The sequence below is a fragment of the Thermobia domestica genome, chromosome 18 (assembly GCF_964235325.1).
Source record: "Thermobia domestica chromosome 18, izTheDome1.hap1.1, whole genome shotgun sequence".
In the NCBI taxonomy this organism is placed as follows: Eukaryota; Metazoa; Arthropoda; class Insecta; order Zygentoma; family Lepismatidae; genus Thermobia; species Thermobia domestica.
Window position 1 is genome coordinate 16,087,288 of NC_137471.1, and position 20,126 is coordinate 16,107,413.

Consider the following 20,126-nt stretch of genomic DNA (forward strand, 5'->3'; position numbering starts at 1 on the left):
GCTTGAAGCGGAAACAACAACATTTTTTCTTCAACTGAAAATGGCGCATTTTGTGCCTGATAAAGTGTTTTTGCGGGGAGTTATTCTTCATTGCTTTAACATGAAGAAAAGTGCTACCGCAAGTCATCATATTTTAGTGGAAGTGTTTGGTGACCATGCTCTAGCTGAGCGAACGTGTCAGAAGTGGTTTGCACGGTTTAAAGGTGGTGATTTCAGCTTGGAAGACCAAAAGCAATTTGGACAGCCAAAAGAATTTGAAGATGAAGAATTGAGAGCATTGCTTGATCAGGATCCGTGTCAAACGCAGGACGAACTTGCAGAAGCATTTGGAGTTGAGCAAACAACAGTTTCCAAACGTCTCAAAGCCATAGGAATGATTCAAAAGATGTCTTATTGGGTTTCACATGAATTGAAAAGAAGACGTTGAAAGAAGAGAAACCGTTTGCGAATTGCTGCTTCAAAGACAGAAAAGGAAGGGATTTTTGCATCGAATTGTAACTGGTGATGAGAAGTGGATTCATTACGAGAATCCTAAACGAAAAATGGCCTGGGTGAAGCAAGGTGAACCAGGTCCTTCACAACCGAAACGAGATATTCATTGTGCAAAGGTTATGCTGTATATATGGTGGGATTTGAAACATGTGGTGTACTATGAACTTCTGAAACTTGGTGAAACTATTAATGGACACCGCTATCGACAACAATTAAGCAAGCTCTGGCCTGAAAACGACCAGAATGGAATAACAGGCATAATAAACTTATTTATCAAGATGATAACGCTCGACCACATGTCGCAAAACCGGTCAAAACCTATTTGGAAAATGTCGGATGGAAAGTGTTACTCCACCCGCGATATTCACCAGACACTGCTCCGTCTGACTACTACTTGATCGATTGCATGAATAACGATTTGATTGGACAGCGGTTCACTTCTTCAGAAAATATCGAAAAATGGATGTTTGATTAGATTGCGTCAAAAGATGAGGAATTCTTTCGACACGGAATCCGTAAATTGCCTGAAAGATGGGAGAAAGTAGTGGCTAGCGATGGACAATATTTTTGTTAACGTATTCATTTACTTTGTTTTTGAAATAAAGCTTCAATTTTTATTAAAAACCTCACGAATTAATTCCTAGACCAAATACTCTCCCCCCAAAAAAACTTAGTTTACACAGAACATGTGGGGCACGGTAACTTAGTGATAGAGCACTTAACTCTGTTGCGTGGGGTCTCTAGTTCGATCCCCCGGCCAAGTAAGTTTGTGGTGGACAATATCTTGGGGTTTCTTGGCAACGGCACCGATTTCTCTGTAAATTTGGGGGGGGGGACATTCAGATGCAGAAAGCATATATGAGGATTTTAAGACAAATTGCATTCAAATTATGCCAAATATTGTAAATTTACAAATACAATGAGGGGTCCACATGAGCTTTGGGGGGCCCGGGGCCCCTAGGTCCCCCAGGATCGGCGCCCTTGTTTCTTGATGTACTCCCGTTTCCTTCCACTTCATTATTCTATCAACTCTTCCATCATCTTTCTCCCGCCTCAATCATCGTCTCCGTTAATCTAACAGTCACAGGCGCCATCTTGAAGAAAATATTGGGAGGGAGGGTCCAAATAATGAATAAATATATCATCGTCATATTCAGCCGTTTTCTATCAACTGCTTCATGAAGCCTCCTCTGCCACCAGATCTCAGTCTGCTACTCCGATGCAAAATTCACGCTGCATTGATCTTCACTTGTCATATCAGTGCTCCCAGAGTGTTGGTTGAAACTTCAGTGCTCTATTAATAGAGGCACGAGCTTATCGCAATGCGCGATAAAACGAAATACGTCAGAATTAAATAATTTGCAGTTTCTTGACATTTTATGACATTCTGTGTGTATTTTCATTGGTTTCCGTTTGCGCGACAAAACGCGAAATTGGCAGTTTTGCGCGAAATTTCTAACAATACGCGAAATAACGCGATTTTTTTAAAAAAAAAATACATTTTCATTGATTTAAAAACGCCAGTTTTCCTCTGATGGAACGGTAGAACTTGGCATGAATGGTGCATTTTGGGTGATTCGGACACGGCTATACAGAACATGTTCAGCGTTAGCTATCACCATCGCAAACTTTCCTACTCATAGTAAGTTTAGTTACTGATTTTCCTTCAGTTTGATTTTAAAAAAATATAATTTTCTATAAGTTAAATTTACAATGTCAAGTGAAATATTCAGTCAATTTTGTTATTAGGTAATTAATGGTTTATTTCTGTAGTGATCTATCAATAAAAGGAATAATTGTAAAAATGTCAGGGAGTATCTTTTCCATCAAGAGCTACAAAATGCGAAACTTTATTTGGAAAATGCGACAAAACGCGAAATTTGAAAAACGAAACGGGAAATTTTCAAATTCTTAGTGCGAAAAACTCGCGCCCCTATCTATTAAACATCATTTTGAAAACGGCGTTTTCTATCGAATAAGGCTCGTCGCATGCTAACCAGAGGAACGTAACTCCATTTTCGTAAGTTTACAGAGAGAGGACTTTTTTTTTTTTGTTTATTTAGAAAGATGTGTCTTTAATAAGATGGTAATTGAGCTACATTACAACAGATGATTGACAAGGACAACAGATAGGGTTACGTTTCATTTACACCAAATGAGGCTTTCAAAATTATGTCCAAACATGAAGAAAACGAAAACCGCATTTTTGGAGTTACGTTCATCTGGTCCTCATGCGACGGGCTGTTCCTAATGTTGAATTAAAGGCACGATGAAGTTTACGACAGAAATTCTTGTTCCTCTTTGTTAACTCTTGCTCGACCGGATTAGATTGGGGGGGGGTGGCGAGGACCCCACCTTTAAATATTGCAGGGGCCAAAAGTGTCCTGCCTCCCCCCCCCCCAAAGTCGGCGCGTATACTAACTTCATTTTTACATAGGACAAATTCTACCACAAAGATTTCAGTTACATATCTTTCAGCTGTGATATTAAGTTGAAAATAATAATACAAAAATTTTCAAGGTTATATAACATATATATATATATATATATATATATATATATATATATATATATATATATATATATATATATATATATTACAATGACAGTCTTTTCGTTTCATGAACCAAACCCAAACTGATCACGTGATAGAGTTGCAAGTTTCACCTACAAATTTTCTCACCACCGTGCGAACTCACATAAATAGAAATTTCGCGGTATTCGGAATTTAAAACTTATCCGAAATTTGGGTATTTTTTTTTCCCCTATATGTTCAAGTGGATATTCCGTTGCTTTCTCGATTTTGGAATCAAATGCTTCAGCGTGATTGGTCGTTCCGTCTCCATTGTCATGGTTCTGGTTCCACAACTTTCTGCAAGAAAGAAATAAGTACAATTAGCAAGCTTCTTCGCAATGGAGAATTGAAACAAATATACTGTATACAGACTGCAATTAATAACATGTGAACCTACGGAGACTATACATTTATCATTACAAAAAGAACATACTGAACAGAAAGTTTGGTTCAGATTATCTGAAACATGGACTTGTGAAAGAGTAATTCTATTTACGAGATTCTAATCCCAATGCAGATACAGTAAGTGTCTTTTCGCGTCCGAGAAATAATAATTACAAGTTATTGTCTATATATAAAAACTCTAGAAAAGAATGATAGTGAGCAACATTCTTATCTACCCATGTCTCAATCATGTAGTCCTGGAATTCTGAAGCTTGTGGTACGTCAGGATGATATATGAACAGGATCGGAGGAGCTCTGTATATCGTATATGATACGTGGTCAAGATCGTATGAGTTCAGTATATTGTATATGATACATTGTCAAAATCATGTGAGTTCAGTATATCGTATATGATACATGGTCAAGATCGGATGAGTTCAGTATATCGTATACGATGCATGGTCAAATCGTATGAGTTCAATATATCGTATATAATACAAGGTCAAGATAGGATGAGTTCAGTATATTGTATATGATACATGGTCAAGATCGGATGAGTTCAGTATATCGTATATGATACATGGTCAAGATAGGATGAGTTCAGTATATCGTATATAATACATGGTCAAGATGGGATGAGTTCAGTATATTGTATATGATACATGGTCAAGATAGGATGAGCTCAGTATATCGTATATGATACATGGTCAAAATCATGTGAGTTCAGTATATCGTATAGGATACATTGTCAAGATCGGGTCAGTTCAGTATATCGTATATGATACATTGTCAAGATCGGGTCAGTTCAGTATATCGTATGTGATATATGGTCAAGATCGTATGAGTTCAGTACATCGTATATGATATATGGTCAAGATAGGATGAGTTAAGTATATCGTATATGATACATGGTCAAGATGGGATGAGTTATGTATATCGTACATGATTTATTTTTCTTGCGGTTGATTTTCTTTTTAGAGAAATCAAATGAAAAACAAAAAGGAAAACGCTTAACCTACCTATACTTTGGTTTTAATAAGGATTCGTAAATAAACTTTCCAGTATTGTATAAAAGACTGGTTTTATATACGCGGTTGCTCAACCGTAGCGTTTTCTAGCTACATTGAGTAAAATAAGTTGTTTTACTCGGGGCGGTGCTGATCTCAAACAGCCTCGGTCTAAAAATTGACTGGTAGTAGTTAGGATCCGCAGCGGTTGGGTGATTTCTCTTGACACATAGAACCTTTTAAACACAGTGGTTCGGCTCTCCAACCGCCCCAAAGCGCCGCCAAGCCCCACGTTGTACAAATGAGAAAGAGCTACTGGGTCAATTTCATCGAATTACAAAACTCTACTAAGTAATTCGGTAACATTGCAATTGACTTACTGTATCACCACCATTGCAAGTGACACAACTGTTAGTACTCTCTTCACCTCAATCTATGCATGTGGTTGTTCAACCGTCGCGTTTTCTAGATTAAATTGAGTGAAGAAAAGTTTCCGGCGCTATCCGAACCTCTGTGGATAAAAAGTCATATATGATACAATGTAAACAGGAGCCGACCAAGCACCGCGGATCGTAACTACCAGCGGTTGGATTTTCAGACCGCGACGATTGAAGATCCGAACCGCCGTGGATAAAAGCACTCAACCGCTTTTAGGATTAGGATTAGGATTAGGATTTGATTAGAATTAGGATTAGGAATGAGATTTCTGGGTTTTCAGCATCTATGACCATCTTAACTCGTCACATATGAGGGATGACGTCCCTGGCCGATCAAACTATCCGAGGAAAAGGAAGGGAGAAAGGATTGTGGAAGGAAGGAAGCGACCTGGGACCTGTATGTTAGGTACAATCCAGACATTTGTCTGGTATGAATGAGGAAAACCCTGGAAAACCTCACTGAGGAGGGCTGGCCTGAAAAAGCTTTTTACGCTTTTTCGGCTAGGTGCCCTACTGGGAATCGAACCCAGGACCGCTCGCAAAAAAAAACAAATGCTCATTTGACTTAATGTAGTTAGAAAACGCGGCGATTGACCAACTGCTACCCCAACCGCATAGGTTAAAACCGGCGTAACGTAAACATAGCCAAAGCAAACCGTAATATATCGGGATTTCTTCCATATACAATGCGCATCCCAGCAAAATTAAAATACCGCTAATTTTACAGTAATTATGTGATATCTTCAAATAGATAAAAGATAATTGAAATGTGGAACAAGAGCGCCCTAGACAATATTATGTTGCGTGAGGTACCGTTATCACAAATCATCTAGTGGCTTTCCGTTTTCAGCCGCGTGTAGAAACGCGAAAATAAATGCCGATTTTCAAAATGGTTCGAAATCGAAAGCAGATAAGTGAGTCGTGATAACGGTTTCTCATGTAAAATAATATTGTCTAGGGCGCTCTTGTTCCAAATTTCGATTATCTTTTTAGCTATTTGAAGATATCACATAATTACTGTAAAATTAGCGGTATATCAATTTCGTCGGGATGAGGACTTAAGCTATCCACATTTATCAATTGGCATGATTTTACAATATGTTTTGATTTTTATGAATACCAACACGTTAATGCATACCAGCATGACAGTAATGAGTGAACACTATAATTACGTTGATGCATATACTGTTTTTTTTCCCCTTCTGAATTGTTTATAGAAGACACACTAAAATTATCGTCTATTAACATAAAGACACCTTGGAATGGTATTAACACGAATTAAAGCTTTCAATGTATCTAAGTGAAGTACCACGAATATAGGTTTATGCTTTACGTATCGTATGCTTAAGGGATATATTTTTATTGATAATTAACTTTGGAATGACAAGTAAGGTTTTCTAATTGCCAGAACTTCGCACGTTACCTTTTTTAAATCCTTTATAACAGTACATTTAGATATGAAAATAGCATAACTAATTCTCTCCAATGCCTTGTTTAGTATCCAAAGAGAAAACCGTTGCTTTAACATCCCATGTGCAAGTTTGGTCACGATTAATGAATTGACTGGAATAAATAAGTCAAGTTGTGAATCAGCAATGGTAGGTTTTATTCTCTCTCTTTCTATATTATTATCATAACGAGTATTCTACTGTCTCCGGTAAGTGCTTGCAACAATTTGAGAAGATAAAATGCACCGGAGATGTTCACCGTTCACTCGGGCTCAAAGCTTAACAATTGAGCGGAATCCTACAAAATTAAATAATAAGCCAGAGCGAGCGTAAATTCCTATCTGGTTAGTTCGAGTTTAGAAACACTTTAGACAATAGTGCAAGACGTAGACCCAAAGTTTAAAATGGAAGCCGGACATCTGTAATGTGCTCAAATTTGACTCCCCTACCGGGAGTCGAACCCGGTACGTAGGGTTACCAACCGTCCCAAAATTTTGCCGGGACAGTCCCAATTTCGTAGAAAATGTCCCGGTTCTAGACGTGCCTCTGTAGGGACTTTATAATATTCCTACTTTCAAGGTTATTCATGAAGTTGGTGACTATTAAGGTTGGTGTAAAGGGACAAGTTTTGTCAATAGATGTCACTACAGTCTTCGTATCTATTTCATATATTTTTAACCTTTCACGAAAATTTACAATTTCTCTTTCAAATTTCAACCTAGAGATTTCAAATTTTCGGAGAGGGAACTTCATAACCTATCGAAGGCAACAATCCGTGCCGATTTCTTATTTATAATTTTCTTCATTGTTGAAAAAGTTATATTGTTAAAGTTTTGGATATTCCTTTCAACAAACAAGCCATTTCAACAATGAAGAAAATTCTAAATTAAAAAATCGGCACAGATTGTTGTCTTCGATAGGTTATGAAGTTTCTTCTCGAAAAATTTGAAATCTCTAGGTTGAAATTTGTAAGAGAAATCGTGAATTTTCGTCAAAGGTAAAAAATACATGAGAGGGATACGAAGACTGTAGTGACATCTATCGGAAAAACTTGTCCCTTTAAAATAACCTTAATATGCGTATTGGAAATCAGTTACCACATTATTAAACAGTGCATTCAACATTAGAGGAAACCTTATAACAGCAGCAGGCAGATAGAATTCTACACTACAAAAAATACAGAAACTACTTTTTGATACACTAGGACACAGTACACATTACCGACACTCTTTGAATACCTCCAGATGACACATTTTCCATCCTTGTAGATACTGTGTTGTCCAAGTATGTCCCAGATGTATGTACAAAATATGCAAAATGTATGTGAGCATTTTGTTTTCGAACTGTTTGCCGGGAAGAAATGTTTTAATATGTTATATTAGGTACTGTTTTCGAAGAATGAACGCTTTTGGACACGCAAAGCACACTTTATAAACACCATTTCAGCAATTTTCCTCTCAACATCTGTACTAAAAGTGTTTAAATAGTGTTTTATATTTTACAGTGTGGTTAGTTGGAGTTTAGCACCCCTTTTCATGGTCGAGGCTATTGTATAAGACATGGACCCACAGTTTAAAGTAGAGTCCGGACATCTGTAATGTGCTCAAACTTCTAGGCTACCCTACCGGGAATCGAACCCGGTACCTAAGATTACCACTCGTTCCAATTTTGCAGAAAATGACCAGGGTCCCGACTTGCCTCTGTCGAGACTTTATGATGTTGCTACTTTCATGTTTATTCATAAAGTTGGGACTATTAATACGATTATTGAAATTTAGTCTCCACATTATTAAACAGTGCATTCAACATAATCTCATAACGGTGACAGGCAGACAAAATCCTATACGTAGCCTGCATACTATTTCAGTTGCATATATTTTGTCTCAGTTTCTTTTTATCAATTAGGTGACTATGATTCGCTCTTAATTACAAAGACTTATATTGCATTATTACGGTAAAATGACCACTATCGGTTAACTTCTGCCACCTCTACTCCCCTCGTAAAAGGCATATAACATGATTGTCCCAACGTTTTGCTTTGTATAAGTGCAAACCTACCAGTATTCCGTGGACCTATCATGTGCGCTCTAGGCGTTAGAACAGCAGGAAATGTCCCAATCTAATTAGTTAAGGGTCTTCACTACAGCGAAATTAAACTATCGCTAATTTTAGAGTTTTTCTGTAATATCTTCAAAACAAATAAAAATATTCGGAAAGCAGAAACGTAGTGAACTAGACAATACGATTTTGCATGTGATACCTTTATCACAATTCACCTATCTGCTTTGGGTATGCCGCTATTTACAGAATCCGCAAAAAAATGCTAAATTTATTTACAGTTGCAAATCGAAAGCAGATAGATGAGTTGTGATAACGGTATCACATGCAAAATCGTATTGTCTAGTTCACTACGTTTCTGCTTTTCCAATATTTTTTATTTATTTTGAAGATATTACAGAAAAACTCTAAAATTAGCGGTAGTTTAATTTCGCTGTAATGAATACCCTTACTATGAGTTCTTTTAACGATCCCAAGCTCGAGATGAATGAGGTTAATGAGATTGTGCAATAAATTGCAAGCTTTGAGGACAGTGAGTCCGAACAAGATAGCAATTTTTGCAATCAGGGGTTGTTTGGGCTCGCGCGAAGCCAGATTCGCTATCCTCAATGGGGCTCGCGTACAGTAATCTCACATTCCAAACCTTTAATAACTGTCTGAACATAATTTGAAAATTTTCTAGAACCAATCTTTTGTAGGGATGCACACGAGACAAGATTTGAGACTGTCTCGTCTCGAAAATGTGCTGTAAAAGTGATGTCTCGACTCGAAAAATATATATTTTTCTATTGGAAGAGCTGTGCCTCGACTCGAATTTTGTCAGGAAAATTCTGTCTCGGCTCGACTCGAGCGCCTCCCTAATCTTTTGGCCATTTCTTAAACATATTCAAAAATATCCTAAAGTGTTCAATCAGTGAACAAAAAAGTGACTAGAATGCACCGTAAGAGTGGTTAAGAGGAACTGTCCTAAGAGTGTTCAAAATGTACCTGAACTTCTAATGTGTCCAGTGAGTTCTACGAGAAATCACTTCTAAACAGTGTTCTAATATTTTTACAGCTTACCATTTACACATTTACAAATCGTTTCTGCCCATGTTAAGGAAACAGTGAATGAAAATGGTGGAACGAAGAAAGTGGGAGGAAACAGGAGAACCTCGAGAAAACCCACAACACGGTTGTTTATCCACCACGAAGTTCACTTGGCGCGAGCTGGGATCAAACCAGGGACCCCGCAGACCAGACATGAACGTGTATCATGTCACTGAGCCACCGTGCCCCCTTAATCTTTTCTTATGATTATGATTATCGAAAAGATGATATTGCTGTCATATATATAACAGGAAGAAAAAGCGATTTACCTATGTCTCAACTTTGAAGTAAGTAAGTAAAAGGACTTTGAAGGGATTTTCATAAGGTTAATAATTTTGATAAATGCGGTCAGCTCAATGTCACTACGCTTTTGTGTCTTTCTTGCCTTCTCGTAACTGAAAATTTTACGTTGGATTAAGCAGTTTACTTACAAAACAATTTTCCGTTATAAGTTCAACACATATCGAGAATGAGAGTCCGTCAGAATGTAAACTTCTTCTTGAAATTCCTTAGTTGATAGTGTAAAGCAGAAAGGAAATGTCAAGTTCAGATTTGGGTATTTTCTTTAAATTATTTCGATTTTCCACCTTTAAGGACATTTCTGTATTTTAGTGCACTATTCAAGAATTTCACTTCAATCGTACAATAAGGTTTGAAAGGTATTTAACTGAGCTAGCCAATCCGTTTTAAGCGTCATGCTGGCTGGCTCAGCGCTCATCTCTAGTGCACAGTTTCTGGTTTGGTATCAGACTATATGAATGTCTGTGCAGCGGCGCAAATTTGTCTTCAACATTGGGGGGTAAGGTGACGGGTAAGATCGTTCTCAGATATATATATATATATATATATATATATATATATAGGGCCGGATTTAGAGGAGGTGCAAAGGTGCACGTGCACCCCCCTTAATTGTAAATATACACTATCTAAAACGAGAAGCTAGCAGTGAAAATAGCAACACATTCAAAAACTTTCTGCCATCATGTTTCCGTTTGGGGCTTAAAAGAAAGCAGAGCTTTGTAAAAGCAATAGTATGAGTTGATTTTCTGAAGGTTGAAGGAAAAGGATTCACCAAGCAAAACAATATAACATTTTCAAAGTAAGAAAGAAAACAAGGCGGAGGAGAGGAGAACATTTTTGTCCTGCATTCCACTTGCGGCCATCTTGAAAATATATTTCTCCGTTCTATGCATCACTTTTGTCAGGTGTAAAGAATATTGTCACATGTCACTTTGATGAGTTTTAGTATGATCGGTTATTTTGGTAGTTATTGGTGCAACCGGATCCGGCCCTGTTTATATATACACAGGGGCGGATCCAGGATATGATCAAGAGAGTCTAAACCATATTTTAACGTTTTATCCAGTGTAAAGCAGGATTGAAGCCCATTTTATCCAGTGTATACCTGAGCGTCAAGGAGGTCTATAGCCCCTATAGCCCCCCTTGGATCCTCCACTATTGCGATATTCAAAATATTTATGAAATTGAAATACACTGTTGTGGAGGATCAGAGGAACAGAGCTGCCTTCAACGTTGAGAGGCGGGCAGACTTGGTGCTTATTCTGGGGGACATCAATTTCATCTTACGTTCCTTTGTGGTAATCGGACAAAAATCATCAAATTTCTCCCCAAAAACACATTTCAAATCAGATTGTTGGGAGGACGGTCCCCCTCAGTTCCAAGATTGGAGAGGACATGTCTCCCTCATCCGCCCGGGATTTGCGTCTGTGGCAGTATTGTGTCCGTGAGTTTACTCGAACACTTCCTTTTTCTTTCCGACATCCTCATTTAGCAAATTCCTTTATGACGACCCACTTTCATCAATCTTGCGTCTTCTTTAACCTACAGAGCATAGCCGTGGGAAGCACACACACACACACACAAATCATATTATTCTTCAAATTTTTGTCTTATAAAACGTCTAAAATATTAGAAAAAATAAAACTAATACACTAGAATCCTGTTTCACCGAATTTCAAGGACTGATCATCATAGGCGCAGGAACGTAGCCAAGATTTCGTAATGGGGGGTCCGTGACATGAAATTTTCTGGTTATTCACCAGAGGCTCGATCATTCTAAACTATTTTACTGGCAACATGTATTGGTTCGTTTAACTAGGATTTCGTAATGGTGGGAGGAAGGGGGCATTAGCATAGAGCTAGATGGAATTGGGAATGCTCCGTTGGAATATTAACTCCGTTAAAATAATATCAATTTTTAACTTGACCCCCTTTCCCTCTGTTTCCTCCACTCAAAGCTCCTCATAAGAAAGAGTAATCAAACGCGTGATGTAGCGGATTCTTCTTTTTCTCGTTTCTTTTTGTTTCATCCTTCCTTAAATTTTATCATTTCTGGTTTCGAAGTGGGCTCGGACAGCCCGGACCCCCCTTGGCTACGTGCCTGCATAGGCGTCGACTATTCAAATTACCCTAAAATGTTCTTAAGGTTTGACTGTTATCATTATTATTTTAATAATTTTCCGTCTCCTTATTTTGACCAATATTGTTAAACACGTTTGAAATTTAGAAACAAAACCTTAATGTTTAGGATTTTTGTTCAGTACAAAGTTTAGAAAATCTTTTGTTTGTTGGTTTGTTTGTTGGTTAGTTTGTTTGTTTTTAAGCCTTTGAAAGTTAAATATAATTTCAGGGCTCATTTGATTTCAGTAGTTCTTGATAGTCTTTTTTCTCGCCTCTCAAGAAGAATTTAGGAACCCCTGCTCTATTGCATCTACTATCTCTCTCTCTCTCTCTCTCTCTCTCTCTCTCTCTCTATATATATATATATATATATATATATATATATATATATATATATATATATATTATGTTAATGCCGATGCCTGAGCACCCATTGAAGAACTTAAAAGTCGGCACCTATGCTGATGATCAGGGCACGGATCTTGTTGACCTAAAATTTTCTAAAAAGTGACCTATAAAATGACACTAAAATTCACAAAAATTGACCTTAAAACTTGCGTTTTCTTAAACGTTTATTTCGTTAAACACTGACATTTTTTAATATCCATTGGTTTTTTAATTAACATTTCTCACTCATATTCAAAAAGTTTTGTTTCAGTTAATTGCAGTCCATTGATAATTTATTTCTATTGATCAGTCCATTGTACGGCATTGTAAGTATTGAAAGCATCAGTTCACTCCGGAGTTGAAACTAGGAAACTAGGAATAAAAGTTCGCAAGTGTAAACTACATGAGAATAATAGATAAAAACCTGTTTAAAATCCTTGTACGCCTTCTAATCTATTTTTAGTTATTCACGTGATCACATTCTTTGTGGTCAACAACCCAAAACTATCTGTTTGGCCACCTACCCCTACCCTCTTTTCGTTAACCACCTACAGTTTAGTTTTCAATAGCTTGTTAAGAATGCAGTTTTTCCACCCCAACAGTCAGGAAGCAAGAAAAGAGATTATTCAACTGCGTCTTTTACACATTCGTAAATCGTGTTCATTTCAAGATTTCCTTATGTAGAAGAAAAAAAAATAAAAAGATCATAAGTGACCTAAAAATTACCTTAAAATATTAAAAAGTGACCTGAAATTTCAAAACGACAAAAAGTGACCAAAAGTTGACCCTAAAAAACTATATTTTTAGACCCTATAGTTGATGGATAACGTTTTCATTTGAACTTGCCTTGTTCTATGCGTAACAGCAAAAAGTTGACTTGTCAAGATCCGGGCCCTGCTGATGATGCTTCTGTTACTCAAAAATTCGGTTAAATCAGAATAAAAAATATTTGATATACAATACTGTGTATATGATTGTACACAAATCTCAATTAGGAGGCGTCTCTTGTCCTTTACAGCACAGTGTAGTTCGTATGTTAAAAATAGACGGGGTTAGTTGAATGGATGAGTTCAACCAACACATCCTAACAATGAACTTATTCCATAATATTATACATAGTAATTATTAGACCGAATTTTTATGTTTGATTATTATTATTTAATATATAAATATAATATTATAATTATTATTTGATAAATAATAATTATTAGACCGAAATAAATACTATGTTGAATATTGGTGTCTATTTCAATAAAAGTAACTCAGCAATTCGGTTAACCCGTAAATTTGGTTAATCGAAATTCGGTTAAACGGACTGTATTATATCGTTCTCACGCACAGAGCTTCAACTATATGGTACATATGTATTTATTTTAAATTAGTTACTTTTTATTTTATGAAAAAAATAAAATAAATTCTCAAATTGTTTGCTTCTTCTGCAGCAACGCTTCTAGGATTCGACTGCCTACTAGATGAGCAATGTTCTCTCAAAGTTGGAAACAGTAGCTGCATCGATGGAAAATGCCAATGTAATGAGGGATTTTTACAGTACAGAAGACACACGTGCCTAGGTCGTAAGTATAGTTACGTTAACGTTCATAACATTTTGTATTAAGGTTGTAGATTAATTTTCCAATAGCTTTCAAAATAGTGAAGGAAATAAAAAGGCATCGTTAATATTCTACTATTACCTTTTCAGAACTTACACATGAAAGGTAATAATATTATTTTACAACCAAACTTCTCTGTACTTGCACAGAAAATTACAAGTAAGTGTTTTACAACAAAAATTTTCTGTACATGCACATAAAACGAAATTGGTTAGTATTTAGAAAATAATAAGGTAATTTTAGAACAAACTTGTCAATACTTATAGAGAAAGTATGAAGGTAATATCAATAATTTACAACAAAACGTTTTAGCATTTACACAATAAATGACAGGAAATACTTTACCATAAAACGTTTCAATACTTACATTCCTTACTTACTTTGGTGAATAGACTGGCCTGCCCGCTCTACAGACATGAATCTAATAAAGCATATGTGGGGTGTTATGCACTAAGGTCTATCAAATGATTGTCAACCATATTGGTGGAGTTATGGAATTCCATACAACAATTTGTTACTAACTTTGTGAGCAGCATGGGAGCACGTTGCAGAGCGATGGGGGCGATCGGCTGTCCGTAATGATCACACACACACACCCTTTTAGAATCATTTCACTCCTTCTGTAAGTCAAAGAGAATCATGAGTTGCAGTGACTTGAGCGTAACTTTTTGTTTCTGTATAAAAGTACAGCTTTTTTGTTCTTCTAATCACATGCTTCATCCTGTTGTTTTCTATAGGATACTGTATGGCTCAAGTTTCACCGAGGGTTCATTATACACTATAGATTAATTAAAAGCTCTAATTGTCTAATTCGTTACTAACTGAATACCCGTTCTTTGCACTTCGAGAATATGTTTCATTTCGATCATAAAGGGGCTGAATTTGGATTTAAACACCATCGGAAGTGTCACTGTTCATCTAGCGACACCGAAAACTAAGGATTCGTCACTAATAAGAGTCATTTTTGATCATTTTCAAATATCTCTCCCTCCCCTAATTTGCACCGTAAAATGATAAAAACTATCCCAGGTCTGAACCTCATCCATGTTGAAAATTTAATCGAGATCGGTCGGATGCTTCAAAAATTATTAAAACCAACATAGTCACTTTCGTTTTTATTTATAGGCTATAGAATAGGATAGATAGATAGATAAGGGCAGGTATTATAGTTTAATAAATATTCTCCACTTCACTCTCATGACATATAAATGACTCAAGGAAATGTTTGATGACTCAACGTCACTTATCTGTTTCGATTTCGAGCCATTTTGAAAATCGGCATTTATTTTCGCGTTTCTAAACAGCTGAAAACGGAAAGCCACTAGGTGACTTGTGATAACGGTACCTCACGCAAAATAATATTGTCTAGGGCGCTCTTGTTCCATATTTCAATTATCTTTTATCTATTTGAAGATATCACATAATTACTGTAAAATTAGCGGTATTTTAATTTCGCCGGGATGAAGACTCTTAAGGTCATTATGAACAAGAGTCTTGGGAAACTCAACCAGGCTACTCAGGGATAAAAACTAGCCAATTCTTTGAAATAAATGGCTTTACCTCTCTCCACAGAATGTACATAGCAAAAACTATTGTTCGTAGCAGTTGTTTATTGTATAGGAAGGAAAAGGAATGTATAAGTAGCCAACAATAACAAGAAAAGATACATATCATTCGATGTGTTATTGTAGACACGTTTAATGTGTTTTGGCAGCTCATGTCACCAGGTTGTGATGGCATCTCCTACAGAGGTCACTGAGCTCTTGTCTTCCGCGACAGGAAGAGTTACTTCTGGTATGTTTCTGATGGACTATCATGAATATTAATACGTCAAACACTTTCAACTGTTCGCTTCTCGTAAATACAATACGTAATGTGTTTAAAGCAACAGCGTTAACGAGAGATTTAGCGAGACATGCTGTTAGTGAAAATGGCCTTCCATATTTTAAATCAACCTCACTTATTACTGCCTGGTTAATTTCAATCTCTTGCTACCTATTCAGCCCTTAACCCTCTTATAGCTATATTTCTTTCTACCTGTTCAAGGGGGCACGGTGGCTTAGTAGCGCTTACATCCAAGGGCGCCCATCAGGGGGGCAAGGTGGTGCGCTCGCCCCCCTAAGAGGAAATTGTACTTGGGAATATCGAAAACCCAATAGAATTTTTACATTAGTTACACCAAAATTTGAAATTATATTTGAAACGTCGCTTATACTTGTCCCCCCCCCCTTGGTAACCACAACATGGGCGCCCTTGCTTACATCTGCCGCGTCGGGTCTCTAGTTCAATCCCCGGCCAATTTATTTTGTAGTTGACAACATCGTGTCCTTGGATTTTCTCGGGATTCTCCCGATTATTCGCACATTCTCATTTCACCAATTTTTCCATCATCATTCGCTTGCCATCTCTCTTAGCCTACACTGAATATTTTTTTTTTGTAATTTAATTACCAAACATCAATGTAAAATCATTTACGCTTCATTTTGTAAGTTAATATACATTTCCTTAGATTAAATTACAAAATTTGCTGTTGTTTTTACAGATTTACAGTAAATTTATAAGAAAATATGATGTTCTTACTGATAAAAATGTAATTTCACACCATTTCATATTGGTAATTTCACTATATAGGTGTAAAATGATTTACATAGAGGATTGGCAAACAGATTGCCACCTTTTTTTTAAGTAAATTTACCTATGAAATTTTTTTACAGTGTAATGGGCGTAGTCGTGGGACGTTAAACTAAAAAAAATAGTTTTCTTTTTAAGGAATATGCGCAGTAGTAGGAGACGTGAAGTGAGCTGTGACCCATCCACACTAGAGTTGTCTTCTCTGCAGGCCTGCATATACGAGCTGACGAGATGAAGTTTAACTATTTTTTCCTTGTTACCACATTCATTTATACCGTGAAACTTTTGTTTGTTTACCTATATGTTTAAGAAAAGTCAAGAAGTTATTATAGGATATTTCGCTGCAAGTTCTTATAGGACAGTGGTGTCCAATTACAATGAGCTTGAGGGCCATAACCGTCTTTACTAGTAAGGTGGAGGGCCGCAGATAATAATAATAATAATAATAATAATAATAATAATAATAATAATAATAATAATAATAATAATAATAATAATAATAATAATAATAATAATAATTATTATTATTATTATTATTATTATTATTATTATTATTATTATTAATATTATTATTATTATTATTATAACACTACAGAAGAAAAATATAAAAAAATATATTTGAAATATTACATACCTATTCAATGTGACTAATGAGGGTGACTAGCAGCGTTTACAAGGGCTGGGGGTATCTACATCCATTCCTCTTGTTGTAAAAGATGTAACCCGCAGAAGATGTAAAACAGAAGAATCTGCAAGTCAGCTTCCGAAGCGATTCTTTACAATTTTCATGGTGGAAAACGCACTTTCACACAGATAAGTACTACCAAACATTGACACTATTTTCCGATAACTCACAAAAGTTAGGGAAACGTTTGTTAGAAAGTAGCCTGAAAAATCGACTCCTTTCCTTGTTCTTGTCTGAAAGAATGGTTCAGCCTGAAGGTCACAAAATTCGAGCTGTAAGTTTGGAGGATGTTCTTCGATGTCTATTGTCAATGGATTAATAAATAATGCAATGTAATTTTTTAGTTTGTCAAAATCTGAGAATCTCGCATTAAATCCATTCGTGATACTCTCGATGTCTCTACAGAACTCAGAAAAATTAAACGCTTTCTTTTCAAAATCTAATGTCAGACGATTGCAACTTGGAAAGTATGCTAAATTGTGTTTATCACAAGAAGTGGTGTATTTCTTGCGCGGTATGGCTTCTAGGCAAAGTTCGAGGAAGAAAAGGTCTAATTTAAAAAGCTAGATCAAATTTATATTAGTTCATTGAAGTAATCGTCCCTTTCAGCAATGATTACATTACCGACTCCAGTGTTGCCGTAGATGCCAGCTCCTTTTTGTTGTATAAAGGCGCTAAATGCATGCCTTATTCCGAAAGAAGAGTGGAAACATTAAAAGAATGAATGAATATAAATTAAAATATTATCAGTTATAACAATCGTAAATCATGAAAGCTTTGTGGGCCGCAGGAAATGGTTTGGACAGCCCTGTTATAGGATATTTGGTTCTGGTGTCAAATAGAGAACTGAATTAAAAACTTAAGTATTTCCAGCTTTAACTTTAGTATTTAATTTCGAAAACTACAATCTTTTTCTTTAAGAGAAAATTATAAATTTTTCATTTTCGAAGACGCTTCTATAGTTGTCGCTATATCCCTTCGTTCGCTGTTATCGGTGTCGCTGATTTCTTGTCTCGCTGAATGTGTAACAGTGATTTTGAGTTTAGAATCCCTTTCAGCAGCGAGGCTATTTGAGATGTGGACCCGTAGCTTAGCATAGGATACGAACCACATGAGCTGCCACTGGGAACCGAACCCAGGTCTCTTATGCCAAAGGATAGTATTTACACATATTTTGTTTCCAAAAATTCAGCAGTTTTGTCGGAAACAGCATTTAATTTAATATGCTAGTCTGGTTGCTTCGATATTTCTTTCTTTTCTTTTTTCTTTCTTTTTTTTAAATGACAGTTGCAGATGGTTTTGTCTTCTACAACGCAGACATGCTTTATGTTTACTTGATAGAATTATGTAATAATTCTGTAATTAATTTTCAGAAGATACTGTGAAAATTGCATCAAACTGTGCTTGACATTCAATGAATTTCAAATGATTTTGTTCCTACGTAGCTAATTAAGAACCTCCCTTACTAAAAATAATACAAAATTTCGTTTGTTTGTTTTTCATAAATGAAATCCAAGTTACCACAATCATAGATAAAGTTATTCTACAACAGAAAATATGAACCTGAAGGATTTTCAGTGTTGCCACTCATAGAAATTATAGTGTTGCCAGAAAAACAGTGCTCCTAAAATCTAAGTTAAAGCAGTGAGTAGAGGAAGGAACTCAACTGTATTTGTTTACGTATCCAGTTGTTTTGGTCTCCTGTGAACTATTTTTTAAACAATGTATTTAGTTTGTAATAAACAAAATAGTTTTAACACACAGTTATTAAAGCTAAATAATAATGTTATTCAAAAAGTAGTTTACAAGAAACCAAAACAACATGATACAGAACCAAATGCAGTTAAGATCGTTCCTCTAGTTGCTGTTTTAACTTGCATTTTAAGGGGTGTTTTACTGGCAACACTGTAATTTCTATGGATGGCAACACTGAAGATTCTTCAGGTTCAAATTTTCTGTTGTAGAATAACATTGTCTATGATTGTGGTAACTTGCATTTCATTATTTCTTTTCACTTATGAAAAACAAGCAAAAGAAAAATGGTAAATTTTGTATTATTTTTAGTAAGGTAAGCTCTTAAGGAAAATCATATTCCATGCTAATAATATTTATGTATTAAGAAACTATAAATATAGTAAGGTGAACTCAAGTTGTGTCCCAAAGAATTATCGCGGCCTCTTGTCTTAAAGATGTGGCTAGCGATTAAACAGTGTTGAAATCTGGGCGCATAATTTAAGAATATTTTACTGGACTGAGACACATTATTATGGTAATTATATATGAAAATTGTAGAGAATATGGCTTACACAATGCTATACTAGATAGAATATTAGCAAATAGCCACCTCCGCTGATCTGGCTAGCACATGCGTCTTTGGTGTGCGAGATTCCTGGTTCGATTCCCTTTGGGAAAGCATAGAAATTTTAACGCGTTATTATAGTTTGGATTCCAAATTAAGATGTAGATCCACGTAATTATTGATATGTAAAGCATATGTAATTCTTTGTTTTGTACTCAAGTGCCCATAAAAAGTAAGCATTTAAAATACAGGGCTAACATAAATAATTTATCCATTTTGAAAAGGGTATATTTCCAAAAGTATTACATGTACACACATGAAAGATACATGAAAATAACCACAAACTCACCCTCTACAAATGTTCAATATGTGGCCTTTTGGTAACATGACACACGTCCAGATGATACTCGAGCTCATTCAATACATTTTGTAGCATAGTCCTGTCAATTATCTGCACTGCAGCACTGATGCGTTCGTTCTTTGAGCTCGACTAAGGATTGCGGTAGTCGGGATACGTAAACAAGGTCCTTAACGTACCCCCACAGGAAGAAGTCCCAGGGTGTTAAATCAAGAGATCTGGGAGGCCAGGGGAACAAAGCTAGG

The 20,126-nt window shown here is 36.1% G+C and overlaps 1 protein-coding gene across 1 annotated transcript in view; it reads left to right on the forward strand.

Annotated features, from left to right (window-relative positions):
• Window positions 1-20,126, forward strand: part of LOC145674857 (uncharacterized) — a 210,995-nt gene that overhangs the window by 146,667 nt on the left and 44,202 nt on the right. The window contains exon 3 of the mRNA XM_081745092.1: window positions 13,741-13,872. Coding sequence (XP_081601218.1) covers window positions 13,741-13,872 — 132 coding nt within the window. The remainder of the gene's footprint in view (window positions 1-13,740; window positions 13,873-20,126) is intronic.